The sequence below is a fragment of the Pithys albifrons genome, chromosome 22 (assembly GCF_047495875.1).
Source record: "Pithys albifrons albifrons isolate INPA30051 chromosome 22, PitAlb_v1, whole genome shotgun sequence".
NCBI classification, from domain to species: Eukaryota; Metazoa; Chordata; class Aves; order Passeriformes; family Thamnophilidae; genus Pithys; species Pithys albifrons.
The window spans coordinates 6,624,690-6,640,822 of NC_092479.1; the positions used below are offsets into that span (position 1 = coordinate 6,624,690).

General features: G+C 51.9%; 1 protein-coding gene across 1 annotated transcript in view; it reads left to right on the plus strand.

The window, feature by feature from the left end:
- ACAP3 (ArfGAP with coiled-coil, ankyrin repeat and PH domains 3) overlaps nt 1-16,133 on the plus strand; it is an 86,453-nt gene that overhangs the window by 46,765 nt on the left and 23,555 nt on the right. Inside the window, exons 5-11 of the mRNA XM_071575691.1 lie at nt 3,219-3,277; nt 5,067-5,250; nt 6,581-6,625; nt 6,999-7,094; nt 7,406-7,480; nt 8,766-8,777; nt 15,628-15,740. Coding sequence (XP_071431792.1) covers nt 3,219-3,277; nt 5,067-5,250; nt 6,581-6,625; nt 6,999-7,094; nt 7,406-7,480; nt 8,766-8,777; nt 15,628-15,740 — 584 coding nt within the window. The remainder of the gene's footprint in view (nt 1-3,218; nt 3,278-5,066; nt 5,251-6,580; nt 6,626-6,998; nt 7,095-7,405; nt 7,481-8,765; nt 8,778-15,627; nt 15,741-16,133) is intronic.

The window sequence follows — 16,133 nt, forward strand, 5'->3', positions numbered from 1 at the left end:
TGTTAATTCTCTGTTCCACACTGACCCTCCTCAGCCCAGATGTGTGTGAGTCATGGGCTGGACCTCTCATGTCTTGGTGTAAGCAAAGAGAAGAGGGTGGGGTGATATTTGGTCTGGAAAAATCTTAAAACAAATGATTTGTTCCAAGTATGTCTGGGAAAGGAGAAAAAGCCAAGGGTTGATTTTTTTATATATATATTTGAAACTCTAGTTTTTAAAATTCTCTTTACTCTGGGCTGAAAACTGAATGCAGGACCTGCTTGGAGATGGTCCCCTGGTGATCTTGCCTGGCAAAAAGAATGAGGGAGCAATCAAAGTCATGCAGGTATCAGGATGTTCCATGTTCATTGCCTGGGACTTGGCAAACCCTTCTGCAGGCTCTCACTGCCTGAATCCCACCCCAGGGCTGTGGGGCTGCCAGGGCAGAGAGTATTGACAGAGCAGGAGATGGAGAGATATTTATATGTATAGTCTGGCTTCCTTTTTGTGCAGTTTTCCTGTCCTGCTACAGATGTATTCAAGTTAAACCCTCCCAGAACTGTCCCTGGACTGTGGGGATGCTCCTTTTGTGATCACCACAGCCCCAATTCCCTCTCAGCTAAAGAGCTTCAGGAAGGAGCAGCTTTCTGAGCTCTGCTTTTTGACTTGCACTGAACCCTTGGTTGATTCTCCCAGGGCAGGGTGAGAAGCAGCCTGGGCTGTGCCAGGAGAAGAGCATGGCATGGACCTGGACCATCCTGCTGGGGTAGTGCCTCCCTGTCAGGGGGAAACTGTTCTGCTGCCAAAGCTTTGCTGTTCCAAGGAAATGGCCTTTTCCCAGCCAGTCCCTGGTGTCCAGACCCTTTCCAGGCACCAGTTTGGAGGTGATTTTTCCAGGCAGGAATGGGAAGGTGGATGCAGCACTGCCCAGGGTGGCACCTGCTTGTCATCCCAGGTGTTTCTGTGCCTTCAGTCACTCTGGTCCCATCCACATCAGAGTTTGTGTGCCTGGATTTGCTGTTTCTCAAGCTCTTCCTTAGCTGTGTGGTTTGATTTTTATGTTCCCTGGAATCCATTCTTCCCTGGAATACCCCAGGCCACTTGTCTGCAGCCCTGAGTATGACACAACCCTGTCCCTTCCTTTCCCTGATCCGAAGCAAATGTGCCATCCTGGCAGACACCAGTGCTGGAAGCTCTCCAGATGCAGGTGCAGGTGGGAACCAGATGGTTTCTTGCTGCTTGCCTCATGGTATCCTGAGTGGAGGGAAGCACTGTCAATGCCCAGAATCCATCTGGGAAGCAGCTCCTTGGGAAGAGCTGCAATTCCTCTTGGAGTGCTCTTGGAGAGAGTGAATGGATGCCAAGAGCAGCAAATAATTTACATGGGTAAAAACACAAAGCTGGGTGGTCTTGGGGTTTTCTTCCTCCCTTCCTTTCTTTCTTTCTTTCCCCCTTGCTTTGCATCTGTTCATGTTTAGAGGCTGTTTATGCTCAGCTAGCCCTGGCATGTTCCTTGCCTTGTCCTTGGCTGCAGCAAAGCACAGGATGGACGTGTTGGGGCTCTGCAGCCAGAGCTGCTGAGTCTGCTCAGGGGGCTTTGGGTTCTCCTTGGAGCTGTGGCAAAGACATAGAATCATAGAATGGATTGGGTTGGAAAAGACCTCCGAGATCATCAAGTCCAACCCTTGGGCCAACTCCAGTCCCTTTACCAGATCATGGCACTCAGTGCCACGGCCAAGCTCAGGTTCAAAACCTCCAGGGATGGGGAATCCACCATCAGAGAATCACAGAATGGATTGGGTTGGAAAAGACCTCCAAGATCATCAAGTCCAACCCTTGATCCAACCCCACTGTGATCACCAGCCCAGGGCACTCCGTGCCCTGGGCTGGTGATCACAGTGGGGTTGGATCAAGACGTGGTGGATTCTCCCTCAGTGCCACATCCACAGAATCATAGAATGGATTGGGTTGGAAAAGACCTCTGAGATCATCAAGTCCAACCCTTGGGCCAACTCCAGTCCCTTTACCAGATCATGGCACTCAGTGCCACGGCCAAGCTCAGGTTCAAAACCTCCAGGGCTGGGGAATCCACCCCCTCTCTGGGCAGCCCATTCCAATCCCCGAGCACTCTCTCTGCAAAGGATTTTTTTCTGTTCTTCAACTTCAATTTCCCCTGGCAGAGCTTGAGCCCATCGTGCCCCCTTGTCCTATTGCTGAGTGCTGACATGATTTATCTCCTGGCAGGCCATGGCAGGGAGGATGTCTCTGTGTGGCTCTGGTGGCACTGGGAGGAAGGGGCAGGAAGGAGCCAGAGTGGCTTTTCACACAATCATAGGATGCTGAGTTGGAAGGGACCAACAAGGACCATCGAGTCTAACCCTGAGCCCTTCACAGGACCATCTCCAGGAGCTTTCTGAGACATGGCAAGGTTAAAGCCTGTGACCACCTCAGAGTGTGCCACGTGCTGAATCTCTGCAGTGCCTGCCAAGATCTCCATGTGTGGACAGAGTCCTGCTCGGGCTGGGAGTCAGGATTTTGGTTTGGGGCTTGTATCTCACTATTTTTATTTGGCAATTAATTTAATCACTATTTCCCCAAGTCAAGTCTGGCCTGTGATGGTGACTGGTCAGTGATTTCCTTGTGCTTGTCTTGCCCCATGAGCTTTTCCATCTGATTTTCTCCCCCTGCCTTGCTGAGGAGGAGGAGTGAGAGACAGAGATGGGCAGAAGGTGTAAAGTAATGGGTTGGAGATAATTTATTTTGTAAAGGAGAGTAAAATTTAAAAGATATGTAAGAACTCTCTCTTTCTACCGTGTCCTTGGATCTCTCACCAGCTGTGGCTGCTGGAGGATGTCCCTGGTTGTCCTGTCCTTCCCTGGGTGCAGCGTTGAGGTACCAGTGCCCTCCTCTGGCAAAATAAGGAATTCCAGACTTGGGATTGACAGTCCAAACCAGGGATGTGAAGGCAACTCCTCCTGCAAACGCTCCTCTTGTGGAAATATGTTGGTGGCAAAGGTGTCTCTGTGAGATTCTGACCCTTGGCACATTCTGTGGAATTCTGTGTGTGGGAAAAGATGTCACCCATCATGACAGGCACAAGGAGGGGACCCCACCAAGCCCTGCAGTCCTGCTGAGTCCCTCACACTGAAGCTCCTCGAGAGTGCTCATGATTTTTCTGACTCCTCAAGGTTTCCACGTTGCAAAATATTTGACTTGTCTTCTCCTCTGTGTTCTCCCAGATCCTGTTTGACCAAGCTCAGAGGTCAGTCCGGCAGCAGCTGCACAACTTTGTCAAAGAGTGAGTACTTGTCTTATCTCCTCAGTCTCCAGCTCCTTGACCTTCCCTTGCCTGTGTCCTGTGTGTCCTGTGTCCCTCTGCACAGCTGCTGAAGGACCCTGGAGGGCAGAGGGAAAGGATCTGCTTTGTGAGATGTTTTGTTACACTGTCATTTGGTTGGTCTGTGTCAACCAGATTTCTCCATCCCATTCCCAGCTGGGAGTTAAAGGTGGGCATGAGGCACCCAGATCAAGGAATCTCCCCAAACCCCACCTGAGAGCTGATCCTCCAGGTCAAACACATGCCAGAGTTCCCATCCCACCTCTGCACCTCATGTTCTCTCAGATTTGATGCAGTGCAGAGAGAGGGGACTTTGCTCCAGGTGGCTTTGGGGTCCAGCAGAACCTTTGTGTGCTCAGCTCCCCACAAAGCCACTCAAAGTTAAGGCATCCCTGCCCTTCCTGAGCACCTGTGTGGGAGGTGAGGGATGTGCTGTGTGCAGGGAGCAGCTGGGCATCGCTGTGCCCTCAGCCTGGCCCTGGGCCACCCCTCCAGAGCTCTTTGCTGGTGGAGAGCAGGTCCACCTGCCCTGCTGGGAGCAGAACATTGCACATTGAGGCTCTTAACTTGCCCGTGGCATCATGAGGTGCTTCAGGCCTGGGCTCAGCAGGTTCCTGGGGTGGGGACAGTGTGTCCCTGGGGTCCAGGCTGTCCCTGCCACTGCTGTGTCTCCTGGGGGCCTCTTTTCCCCAGTGGGAGCCACAGCAGCTGAATGTAGGTCAGAGAGGCAAGTGAGGTCCTCAGCTAAGCAGGGGTTGGTTGCCATGGGAATTGGCTGAATCCTTCAGCAGCTTTGCTGGAGGGAGGGGGTCCCTGGCTGACCCCCCCATTCCTCAGCCCCATCTTCTTGCCCAGCACTCACCCTACCCCCACCATCTTCATAATCATTTCTCTGATGAGCTCAGATTTAATCTGCTTAAGGCTGGCGGTGGGAAGGGGGAATTTCACCTTGGGCTTTGGCTCTGTCATTTTTTCAGCATCTTTCCAACTTATTCTTTTGTGCTGCTCAACCCCTGCACTTGCAGGCCCTGGAGCTTTGACATTTGCAGTGCTCCTGCCCTTGGTGGAAAATTAATTCCAGGCTTGGGATAATTTTTAGGAGCAATCTGCAACTTCCTGGCTGAGGATGGGAATAAAGCAACAATGAAGCTGTGCCCCTGCCTGGGGATTCTTCCAAAGCTGCCTCCAAAATTGGATAAAATCCCCACAGCCCTTTGCTACAAATGACCCAAAAATGCAAGAAGGGCCCCGTTAATGTTTCTAATTCTGTGCAACTCAGCAGCTCTGAGCATACACAGGACTGTGTTTGCACACAGTTCCACACAATTCTAATCCTACACACACCATGCAAAGCATCTCACATCACACAGCTACAGCTAATTATTAAGTAATTGATATTTCACAAAATTGCTGGATCTGAGCAGAGCTTATGCAACTTATTTGAACTTTATAAGAAGAGTTCTTAAGATGTGTTCTTACCTGGGGCTTCTGCAGGCTTTGTCTCTCGCTTCTGCACCAGCTTAAGGTGGACAAATTCCATTCTTACCTTACAAGTTGGCACCTGCAAGTTTGTCTTTGGTTTGCCAGCCTGATGTCTTGGGTTGAGCTGGTGAAATGCCAACTGCCCAATACAGGGTGCTGCTTGTGTCCCAGCAGAGCAGGATCTTGAGGTGATCCCAGTGCCCCTGGTTCCCCCTCTGCATCCTCTGCCACGCTGATCCCTCCCCATCTCCTCTCCTATGGGTTCCAGTGACGTCAGGAAGTTCAAGGAGACCAAGAAGCAGTTTGACAAGGTGCGGGAGGACATGGAGATCTCGCTGGTGAAGAACGCCCAGGCCCCTCGGCACAAACCCCACGAGGTGGAGGAGGCCACGGGCACCTTGACCATCACCAGGAAGTGCTTCAGGCACCTGGCCCTGGACTATGTGCTGCAGGTTGGTGTTGGTGCCCCCAGTCCTCACTGGGACAAAGGGACAAGTGGGGTCTCACCACTGGTTTCACAGAATCCCAGACTGTTCTGAGTTGGAAGGACCCACAAGGACCATCGAGTCCAACTCTTGAGTCAATGGCCCACACAGGGGATTGAACCCATGACCTTGGTGTTATTACAGCCAAGTTTTAACCAAGATTTCCTGCTAGGGTTTGGCTGCTGCTCCTCCAACTGAGCTAATTTCAACAGGTTTGTAGATGCTGATCCATATTCCCTCTGCCCCCTGAGCTTGGCAGTCCTCAAGATGTATTTTCATTCCTAAAATGCTGAGGAGGAAAATCTTAATGGCTTTTAGTTTCTCACTAAGGGAAATTAAACATTGCCCTAAACTGAGTTTGTGTTCCCAGTGAGGATTTGCAGAACGGGCAAAGGTTTGTCTTTGGCTCCCTCTCAGTTTTGCTGTGGGGTCTGTTCTCTCAAGCTGTGGGTGGATGGAGCAGAGCAGCTCAGTGTCAACACTGTGTGTCCCCACTGGCTGTCCCTGCTGCCCCCAGCAGGGCCATCTGCTGCCCCACTCTGTCTCCTCAGGAGGTGGTCTCTGCTCTCCCAAGCTCTGGGAGCTGTGGGCAGCAAGGCAGGGCTGCCCCTCAGAGTATAAATCATGCCTGTTGTTGATCCTTCAGGACTGCAGCTTTTTGTGTCCTGGATTTAGCCCTGAATGCACCTGAATTTCCTGGCAAGGTCACACTCTGTAGGAAGCTCCTTTCATTTCTCCCACTGACAAAGAGGAAGAACTCTTTGATTGTGCTCATCCATTACTGGGGAGGGTTCTCTGTTGGTTCCCTTCAAGGTACCACTTTAAATCCATCCCTTTTGAAATGTGCAGACATGAACTTGTCCAGGTGGCCTTTGGTGTTTAACCAAGGTTATAGTGAGGGGGATGATTTTATTCTTTTATATCTGATATGGTACCTGCTAGAAGAGATTCTCAGTGACCTGATTTATCACTTTATCAATGACCTGGTAAGTTGAACATTTCCTTCACTTGACACCAAACTGCACCTTGGGGTCACTCTTTGTTCCAGCCTGTGTACAGACACCCATCCAGCAGTGACCTTGGAGCAGCCCAGGTTGGAAAATCCATCTGTGCTGCTCCACCTGGAACCCACCAGAGCTGCCCTTACGTGAACTGACCTTCTGGAGCTGTGAAGGGCCAGTTTGGGGCTGCTGGTGGGGGATCACAGCACAGCTCACAGTTCAGGGGGTTCACAGCAGGATCTCCAAGCCAGGCTGGTGCTGCTGGTGCTGAGAGTTGTGTCTTGGTTTCTCCACAGATCAACGTGCTGCAGGCCAAGAAGAAGTTCGAGATCCTGGACGCGGTAAGAGCTCTCTGTGTCTCCTGGGGCTGCTCCTGCTGACCCCACCAAGGCAGCCCTGAATGTATGGCCCACATATGACCCCTCTGCCTGGGACTGCTCTGTGTGCCAGCTGAGGGGAGCTGGAGGGCCAGCAGGACCCTCCCCAGCCCAGGAGTGAGGGCATTTGCAGGGGTACAGGGCACTGCTCCCACTGCTCTGTGCCCACAGCTGGTGGGAAGAGCTGTGAGAAGAAGAAGGGAGGGGCACCTGATGGGTAGATTGCTTTGGGAAGGGAGAGTTGGATCCATTTTTGTGGGTAATAAGGGATTAGGGCTTCTCACACTCACTTTTTGTCCCAGAACCTGCTCTGACCTTGCTGTTGTTCCCTCCCCAGATGTTGTCCTTCATGCATGCCCAGTACACCTTCTTCCAGCAGGGCTACAGTCTGCTCCATGAGCTGGACCCCTACATGAAGAAACTGGCCACTGAGGTGAGGGACAGGGAATGTGGCTGCCTCCATCTGTCTGGGAGGGTGAAAGGACATCCCTTTTTCCTATTCAGCTCCATACTTGGTCATCAGGGAGTGGTTGGAGCCACTGGTGGGTGCTGGGTGAGCCTTGCTGTCACTTGTGGGGTGACAGCCAAGAGCTGTGGTTGCTCAGTGCACACCCAAACACAGCCTCTTCCCTTCTCATGGGGACTTGGGTGGTTGGGAAGGGCTGGTGTAACCCCAGAGCAGGACAGTGGCTCATAAACCTCCTTCCTGACTCTTAGACCTGTTGTTGTTCTCCCTGTCTTTAGCTGGACCAGCTGGTGATTGATTCTGCAGTGGAGAAGAGGGAGATGGAGCACAAACATGCCCTGATCCAGCAAAGGGTGAGTCCTGGGGCTGCAACCCGGTGCCAGCAGCACTTGTGTCCACCTGGTGAGGGGCCTTGTTGGGTCAGGCCCTCACAGCCTGGAGATGAGAGAGAACCTGGACCTCCTGGGCAGCTCCCATCACATGCAGGATGTTCAGCCACTGACTCTTGTGAGCATAGAAGGGAGGGGGACACAGGCAGGGCACCTGGGGGGGCTTTGCCAGCTCTGCCACTGACCTGCTGTGCCTCTGAGCAAACCTTCCTCCTCACTCTGTCCCCCTCTTTGCTGCTGAGGATGTGGGAGGGTTCAAATGCTGCTCTGTGAGTGTCTCTGAGATAGAGGAGTGGATGCAGTTGCTTGGAATTGCCTGTGAAAATCACTGCACAGCAGAGCTGCTTTTGGGCAGAGGTTGGAGCATTTGATCCTTCCCTGTCCCTTTTGGGCAGAGATGGGAGCATTTGATCCCCCCTGTCCCTTTTGGGCAGAGATTGGAGCATTTGATCCCCCCCTTGTCTCTTTTGGGCAGAAATTGGAGCATTTGATTCCCCCCCCCCATCTTTTTTGGGCAGAGATTGGAGCATTTGATCCCCCCCTTGTCTCTTTTGGGCAGAGATTGGAGCATTTGATGCCACCTTTCTCTTCCTCTCCTCTCCTCCAGCCTCACATCCATCCCTGGGCTGAGCAAACCAGGTTCAGCTGCCAAGCTGTGTGATCTCCAGCCAATATTATTGTGGCTCTGACACCTCTCCCTGCCCTGCCCATGGTCAGACAGCAGCGTTGGGCAGCAGTCCCAGGTGCCCAACCCCACCAGATGGGCAGAGCCCCCCTGAAACCATCCAGCAGATGGATGAGTGGGTGCTCCTTCATTCCCAGGGAGCTCACACTGCACTGCAGGGCTGTCAGTGGGTCATGGAGGAGAGGAGGTGCTGAGGAGAACTTCTGTCTGCTCCAGAAGCTTCCTGGGTGGCTCCAATGCCATGACATGCCTGGAGCAGCAGAACTTTGGGAGGGTCCCTGGGATTTCAGCAATGGAGCTGAGGAAACTGCTGTTGTCAGCTGAGCTCTGGTGACCCACTGTGTGTGTCTTCTCACCTGCTGAAACTGGGAGGAACCACCAAGAACTTGGGAGGACAATGGGATTGATTATCAAACAAATCTGACCTTTCAGTAAGGAGGAATCTTGGGCTTGGATTTTCCAGACCTGGGAATAATTCCAGATCTGAGGCTTGCAGAAACATCAACTGATAATTAATTTTTCTTTTCCTTCTCTTCTTCCTGGATTGCTGGCCTGGCCCTGCAGACCCTCCTGCAGGTGAGTACCCACATTCTTCTGGCATCTTCATTGCTCTGGGTATTTGCCAAGTTCTGCTTTTGAAAGCAACAGAGAGAAGCCTTGGCATGGCATCAGTGGTGCCACCTGAGCTGTAAATGTCATTTTAAAGCCCAGGTTTTAGTGAGCTTGGTTTCAGAGGTGCTGTCAGTCCTGTGCTAAATGAGCTTTGGGTTGCCTGTCCCCTGGGTGATGCTCAGCTGTGGCTCTGGTGCTGCAGTGACAGCAGTTCTTGGCTGGCCCCAGGGGCATGTTTGGTGCCTGAAGCCTTTCAGGACCAAGGCCCTGCTGGGAGGAGCCCACATCTGGCAGGCACTTGGGTGGATCAATATTCCTGCACAGAAGGAGCTTTAAGTGGCTGCTGGTTTCTCTCTAATGCTCTCTCTGAAAAACATCATAACCCCTGAAATGGAGCCATAACCAGATTTGAGAGGTAATGAGTGACATTCCCTGGGAATGGTCTGGGCACATGTCCCTTGGGTTGAGGGAACCCATTTGTGCCCCCTCAGCTGCCCTGGCACTCTGCTGGGTGGTGACTTCATCCAAGGGGACGTGGAAAAGCCTCAGGATATCCATGCCCAGAGTGTGGCTCAGGAGCTGTGAGGGACATGAACATCCTCACTGCAATTTAGGGTTCAAAGTTTCCTGCTTGGGATTGTTCTAAGCTGCTTTTCAGCTGCTCTGAGTCAGTGCTGCTCCTCCCTTTGAGATGGAACAGGAACCCCCCAAAAGGAGACAACAAAACCCTCTGGTGCCTTGAAAAAGTTGAACATTTAGTTGTGCTTAATTAGAATTGGGGGCACAAAGAATTTTTTCCTTACTGGTGTCTTCCCAAACAGCTGCTAAGGCACAACAGGCTTCCTTTAAACCCTGGAAATTTGGGTTCAATAATACATTTTGCAGTGGTTTTGAGCTGGGGGAGCTGTGCAGATGCTGAATTGTCCTTGGACAGCTTTGTGAGGTGTGGGGGAAGCCTTGTGAGAGCCAAGTTCATAAGGAAATGGTCTGTGGCATTTTGTTTCATTAGTGGTTTAATTAAAATAAGTCTGGTGGGAAAGAAAAACTCATCACAAATCTTGACTGTTTTGTCTGATGTTGTAATTTAGGTAACCTGGAAAACACAGACCTGGGAATTTTTCACAAATGAGTAGGGGAAGGGTAATGTTTAAACCAGTCCTTCCTCCCAGACCTTCCTGGATCTTTCCACTGCACCAAAACTGAGAGGCCACTCTCTAAAAGTGGAACATGCCAGGTTGGATATCAAGGAAAACTTCCCTGGCAGGGTGGTCAGGCATTGAAACAGGGGTGGAATCACCAAAATCCCTGGAAGTGCTTGTGGATGTGGCACTTGGGCTTTGGTGGTTGATCTGACAAGTTCTGGGTCAATGCTTGGCCTCTGATTTTGGGGGACTTTTCCTTGGGGATGTGCTTTGGTGGTGGATCTGGCAGGGCTGATTTAATGCTTGGCCTCTGATCTTGGGGGGCTTTCCTTGGGGACGTGCTTTGGTGGTGGGTCTGGCAGTGCTGGGTCAATGCTTGGCCTCTGATCTTGGGGGCTTTCCTTGGGGACGTGCTTTGGTGGTGGGTCTGGCAGTGCTGATTTAATGCTTGGCCTCTGATCTTGGGGGGCTTTCCTTGGGGACGTGCTTTGGTGGTGGGTCTGGCAGTGCTGGGTCAATGCTTGGCCTCTGATCCTGGAGGGCTTTTCCTTGGGGACGTGCTTTGGTGGTGGGTCTGGCACTGCTGGGTCAATGCTTGGCCTCTGATCCTGGGGGGCTTTTCCTTGGGGATGTGTTTTGGTGCTGGGTCAATGCTTGGCCTCTGATCTTGGGGGGCTTTTCCAACTCCAGTGATTCTAAGATCTATCCCAGCCTCATGCCCATCCCAGCCTGGCACACTTTGGGAAGCAGTTGTGCCTCTGCTGCCTGCTTGGAGTGCCAGGGCAGAGCTCTCTGCCTCATTTGGTGCTGCTGGTGGATAATAAACCAGGGGCCATATGGCCCTTCCAGCCCTGATTCCTGCAGGGTGGAATTGCTGCCCAAAGGGTGGCCCTGCTCCAGGAGCTGGGCACAGCACACAAGCCTGGCTCTGTCAGGCCAGGCAGGCACTCAGAGCATCCTGCTGCCAGCTCAGCTCGGTGCTGCCCCTTCTGTGCCCCCTGCCAGCTGTATGGTAATTAGCCCTTGCTCTAAGCTGATTGCCCCTGAATAGGAGGCTCGGGGAGGGGAGCAGGTGGTCCCCAGGGGCCAGCGAGGCTTCCAGTGCCCCTCACTCTGTCAGCAGCCAAAGGCAGAGCTTGGAGCTTCCCAAAAGGGGAGGAGGAGGAGGGCTGGAGGAGAAGGGGCTGCAAAAGAAATCCCTCCTTCCTGCCAGCCCCCGGTGCTGAGCTGAGATGCTGCTCTAGAGAGAGGAGGACACAGAGCTCTGCTCTGCAGCCTCCCTGGTGGCTGCAGCATGAAGATTTTCGGCAGGCTCGAATATCTCCTGGTAAGGAACCTCCTGCAGGGCTGCAGGGGATGGGAGGACAAGTTTAGGGATCCCTTTTCCCATGGGAATTGTGCCTGGAGGAGCTTGGTGGCCGATGGAACCCCCAAGCAGCTTTGCCACTGCAGGAGGGTGAATGTGGTGGGTTCTGTCCATGGGCTGGGAGGGCTCTGGAGCAGGGCACGGATCTCTGGGCATCAGCTGCTGGCAGGGAGAGCCTTTGGCATCGGGAGATTGAAGAGACAAAAGGGCTGCAATTGGGTTTGGCCAGGATGAATGAAAGCTGGGGGAGCCCTGCTCCAAATTCCATCTGCTCTCAGGGCTGGGGCTGTACGTGGCACACACAGAGGTAAAAGCAGCCAGAGAGAGAAAAGACTGAAATCCAGTCAAGGACCAGAGGAGAACAGCAAGTGCAGGCATGGGAGGGGGTGTGGAAGGGGGTTGTGCATCTTTAGGGAATGGGAATATTCCTCTGAACGATGTTTTCTTGACAATGAAATAGCCAAAAAAGGCTCAGTTTGGGACTGGCCTCCAGAAGTTCTGCTCAGTGCATGGATGTTGTTACTGTGCCTGATGTTATTGGGGGTGCTGAGCATTGTTGGGTGCTCAGGAGGGCACTCTGGGAGAAAAGCCTTTGTCTGCTCAGAGTTACAGCCTGTACTGCATGGCTTGTTGCTTGTTCTAAATGGTACTGACTGAAAATAAAAGAATATGGAGATGTTTCTTTGAATATCTACACCCCCTGAGCTGAGATGATTCCCTGCTCATGCTGAGGTGATTCCCTGCTCCTGCTGAGATGATTCCCTGCTCCTGCTTGCTTGGATTTCATAGTGTTTTCTCTCAGTAAAAACTGAAACACTGTAGAGAAAAGGACAGTTATTTCCACACTGAATTGATTACTGAGGGAATAATGCTGGGACTTTTCAGGGAGAGCCATTGCCACAGTGATTGTATTTATTTTAAAGACTTTTAAGGAAGTCTGGGAATTTTAGAGAAAGGTTCTGTGTGTTTTCAGCCAGGGGTTGTGCTTTTTGGGGATAGGAATGAACCTTATTAGTGAGACCTTCCCACTGCAGTGGGAGTGCTCTTAGACAGGGCTCCTTCCTTGGAAGATTCCCTGCCCCAAGGACTGCAGGCTGAGGGGGGGCAGCTTCACTCCTCACATTAAATGTGTGCACTGATGCTGGAGTGGGATTTAATTTAATCAGCCATTTCCTCTGCACGAAATGCTCCTTTCTGAGGAGCAATTGGATGAGCAGAGTGTGCTCTGTGTGGGGCTGGGCAGGGCAGTTCCTGGATGGGCTACAACACCACTTTTAAATTATGTTTTCTTGTTATTATTTCCCCCTCTCTTTTCTTTTTAATTCTTTCCTGGGTCCTCCTGTGCCCGTGCTGGGTTTTTAATTTCCATTTGCTGGTTTGAGAGTGTCCACATCAGTGCCCTTTTCTCTCCCATCCCTGTGGATGTGTCCCTTGGAATGTGTCACTTCATTGTCGCTCCAGCAGCTCCCATGGAAACCATTGTGGTGTCCTCTCAGAAAGAATTTCGGTTCCCAGGCAGGCTCGGGAGTGCCCTGGGAGTGCCAGGGCAGGGGAGGGCACAGGGGTGCTGTGATCTCCTGGCACTCAGCGAGGCAAAGGGAGGCAGATGATGGCAGAGACCTGGTGTCTCCTTCTGGAAGTCGTCTGGTTTATTGTCCCAGAGTGTGATCCAACATGTCACTGCTGCTGCTGGAGCTGCTGGGACCAAAGCCCTTCAGCTCCCAGTCCTGTGTCCAGCATTTGGTCATGTGGCAGAGACAATGAAGTGCTGAATGCAGGTTAATAAATCAGTCCAGACTCATTGAGGGCAGACTCCTACTCTGCAGACATTGCAGTGATGGGAAGAATTCAGAAAAATGTTGTTTGTTAAAATTGTGCCATAAAATCTCATGTATAACAGGGGAAGGAAGAGGAGGGGACAAGAGGAGGCATCGTGTGTGCTCTGCCCTGGGAGCCCCAGGGGTGGAGGCAGAGCTGCTGCTGTGCTGGGCAGGGCAGTGGCTCAACCAAGACCCTTCCACTCATTCCCCAGAACCAACAGGATGAAAATCTTTTGGTGTCAATGAGCAGAACAGGCACAGGGACACATTAAGGGCAGGGATTCCTTGTCACCCATCTGTGTATCCAGCAGTGGCCACGATGTTTCAGCACCTTGGGCAGGATGGTCTCCTCAGCCACAATCTGACCTGGAGTCAGGTTTAAAGGGATGTTCTTGTAAACCCCTTTTCCAGAGGTTTGTCCCCTTTCCAGTGGCTGTGCTGAGGAAGTTCCCTGGCTGGGCTGCAGCAGATGGTTTGTGTAGGACCCCAAGGGGTCAGCCATGGTTTGAGGACACTCTGGTGTGCTGGGAGCTCCTCAAGAGCACTTGCCATGGGATTGCCTTCCATCTGCCTGAGCCCTTTCTGCCCATCTCCCTGTGGCCTTTGACTGGCTGAGAAGGGAGAGATGACATTCACCAAGGGGAGAAATTCTATATTTTTTCACCCTCCACTTTCCCTTTGTTTGTCTTTCAACACTCCCAATGACTTTGTAGCAAAGGCTTGGAGTTCTTTTAAGTGCAGTGCAAAGGAATGGAACAAAGTGGCCCTGAGGCTCTGAGTGTCTCCTGCTTGGGGCTCATGGGCAGACTGGTCCTTCTCCCTCACATCTCTCCCTTGACCTGGACCTGTTTTACAAACCCAACTTCCAGCTCTGATGACTGTTCTGCCCTCAGCTGCCCTTCAGGAGTCCTGTTGATGTCACTGCAGTTGCTCAGGGCTTACACCAGCAGAAATATGAGCAGAATTTGGCCTGGGGACCCTGGTTGAGTCATCTCAGCTCTGGGCACACTTGGTGGTTTGGGGTATAATTTTCTAAAGATTAGCTTTAGACTCTCCCCCTGGTTTTTTTCTATTCTACAAGGAGAGGCAGAGTTAAAAAAGATGTTCTGGGAAGTGTTTTGCCCTAACCTTGCTGTGCACTCTTCAGCAAAGTCCAGAGTTTTTGGGTGTTTGCATTATTTATTATAAATCAGGGCAGCTTCTCATCAAATACAGAGAATTGTCACTTTGGAGCAGCTCTGCAGAAATCACACTTTGGAGGAGAATTCTCTCCAGCCTTTGTTTGCAATGTGCACATGAAAGGCATCAGCAGGAGAGGAGCCCTGTGGGATTCACCCTCTGAGGGCAAGAGAATGTGGGGCTGAGCAGAGCCCTCCTAATTGGGTGCCTTGCAGCAGTTTCCAGGGTCTAATTGGACATCCTGCTGCCTTTCCAAGAGTGACTGTGCCCTGTCCCATTGTATCTCCTCCTTCTGGATCAGTGTTATTCCCATCCTGACACCTCCCAGGCACGTTTGCATCTCTGAGCACGGAAATAACTCATCTTAATGAGAGTCAAGTGCAGGTTGCCTGGCAACAGAGCATCACCAGGGTCTGCTGAGCCAGGGAAGGCATTTATGGGGCTCTTTTCACTGCTGTGTGTCTGAACTGAGCTGTGCAGGGGGAAATCTTTGCTCTGGAGAGAGGGAGGTGTGGGTGGGATGTGTCATTAGAGTGGAATCAGTGAGCAAAGAGACAACAGTTCCCCGGGTTAGAGGGGAAGTGTTTCAGGTCCATGACCCAGTTTCTCTTGGGAAGGAGGCAGAGCATTGCCCAGATTCTGTGCTCTGGAGAGCAGCTGCTGGTCCCTCTGCTCTGTGTCAGCTGTCAGAAGCCATGAGATCCATCTGGGGAATCAGTGCCAGGCTGACAAATCAGCCCTGACTGGTGCACAGCACAGAGAAGGGAGTGAGTGCAGGCTGGAATGGCATCTGAGGGTACCTAATGACCGTGGCACTGAGAGCTCTGCCCCTCCAGGAGTCCTCAGCCTTTTCTCCCTGTGGTGAAAGGCTGGGGTTTGCTCTGTTCCTGGCCCCTTGCAGCACCCAGGGGTGGCAGTAGCACTGTTGCCTCTCTTGGCCACTGAAAAGCACCTCTTGCTTTATTTCCCACCTCAGATTGACCCCAATATTGGGAATTTTTAGCCTAATGATGATAAGTTACTTGCCTTTCTCCCTGTCAGCTCCCAGAGGAGGGAAATGCAGCATGTCCAGTACCTTCCTGGAAACAGCAGGGACACATAAACTTACTGGAATGTGGCTAATCCATGACTGCCCCCATGGCTGCTCCCACTGAGACACAGGATGTGCTGTGACAGGCAGCTCTGCCTGGTCCTTGGGATTCTGACACGTTTGTCTCTTCCTCATGTCTTGGTCAGGCTCATCTCCACCTGGAGATGATCTAGAAGGGCCTAGAAATGCAGTCATGCTCAGGCTCTTCTGTTTGCAGGACTTCTCCTACGATGACTCGAAGGTGGAGTTCAACGTGGACGCCCCCAATGGAGTGGTGATGGAAGGGTATCTCTTCAAGAGAGCCAGCAATGCTTTCAAAACATGGAATAGGTGAGCAGGAACTCATCTTTCACTTGGGGTTTGGGCTGAGACTGCACAGGAACCTCCCTTTTAGTGAGCCCTTACTGACTGTTACTGTCACTGGAAGGATTCAGAGCTGAGTAATCAAAGGCTGAGTAGTTAAAGTAGTTAAAATGAAGTTGTTGTGCTAATTTTTGCATTTTTAGTGCCTTCCACAATGGAAGAAGGAGCAGGTTCCTTTAGGGAGGAGAGGGCACAGCACAGCTCAAGTCTTGCCCCAGGAAAGCTGTACATTTATAACAAGAGAGACACCCTGACACAGCAGGATGTGCCAGGAGTATCAAACCTGGCTATTTTGGGCCAGGGAGAGATGGCAGAGTGGAAATATCAGCTGTGCTGCAGGAGCTGAGAAATGGCTCTCAG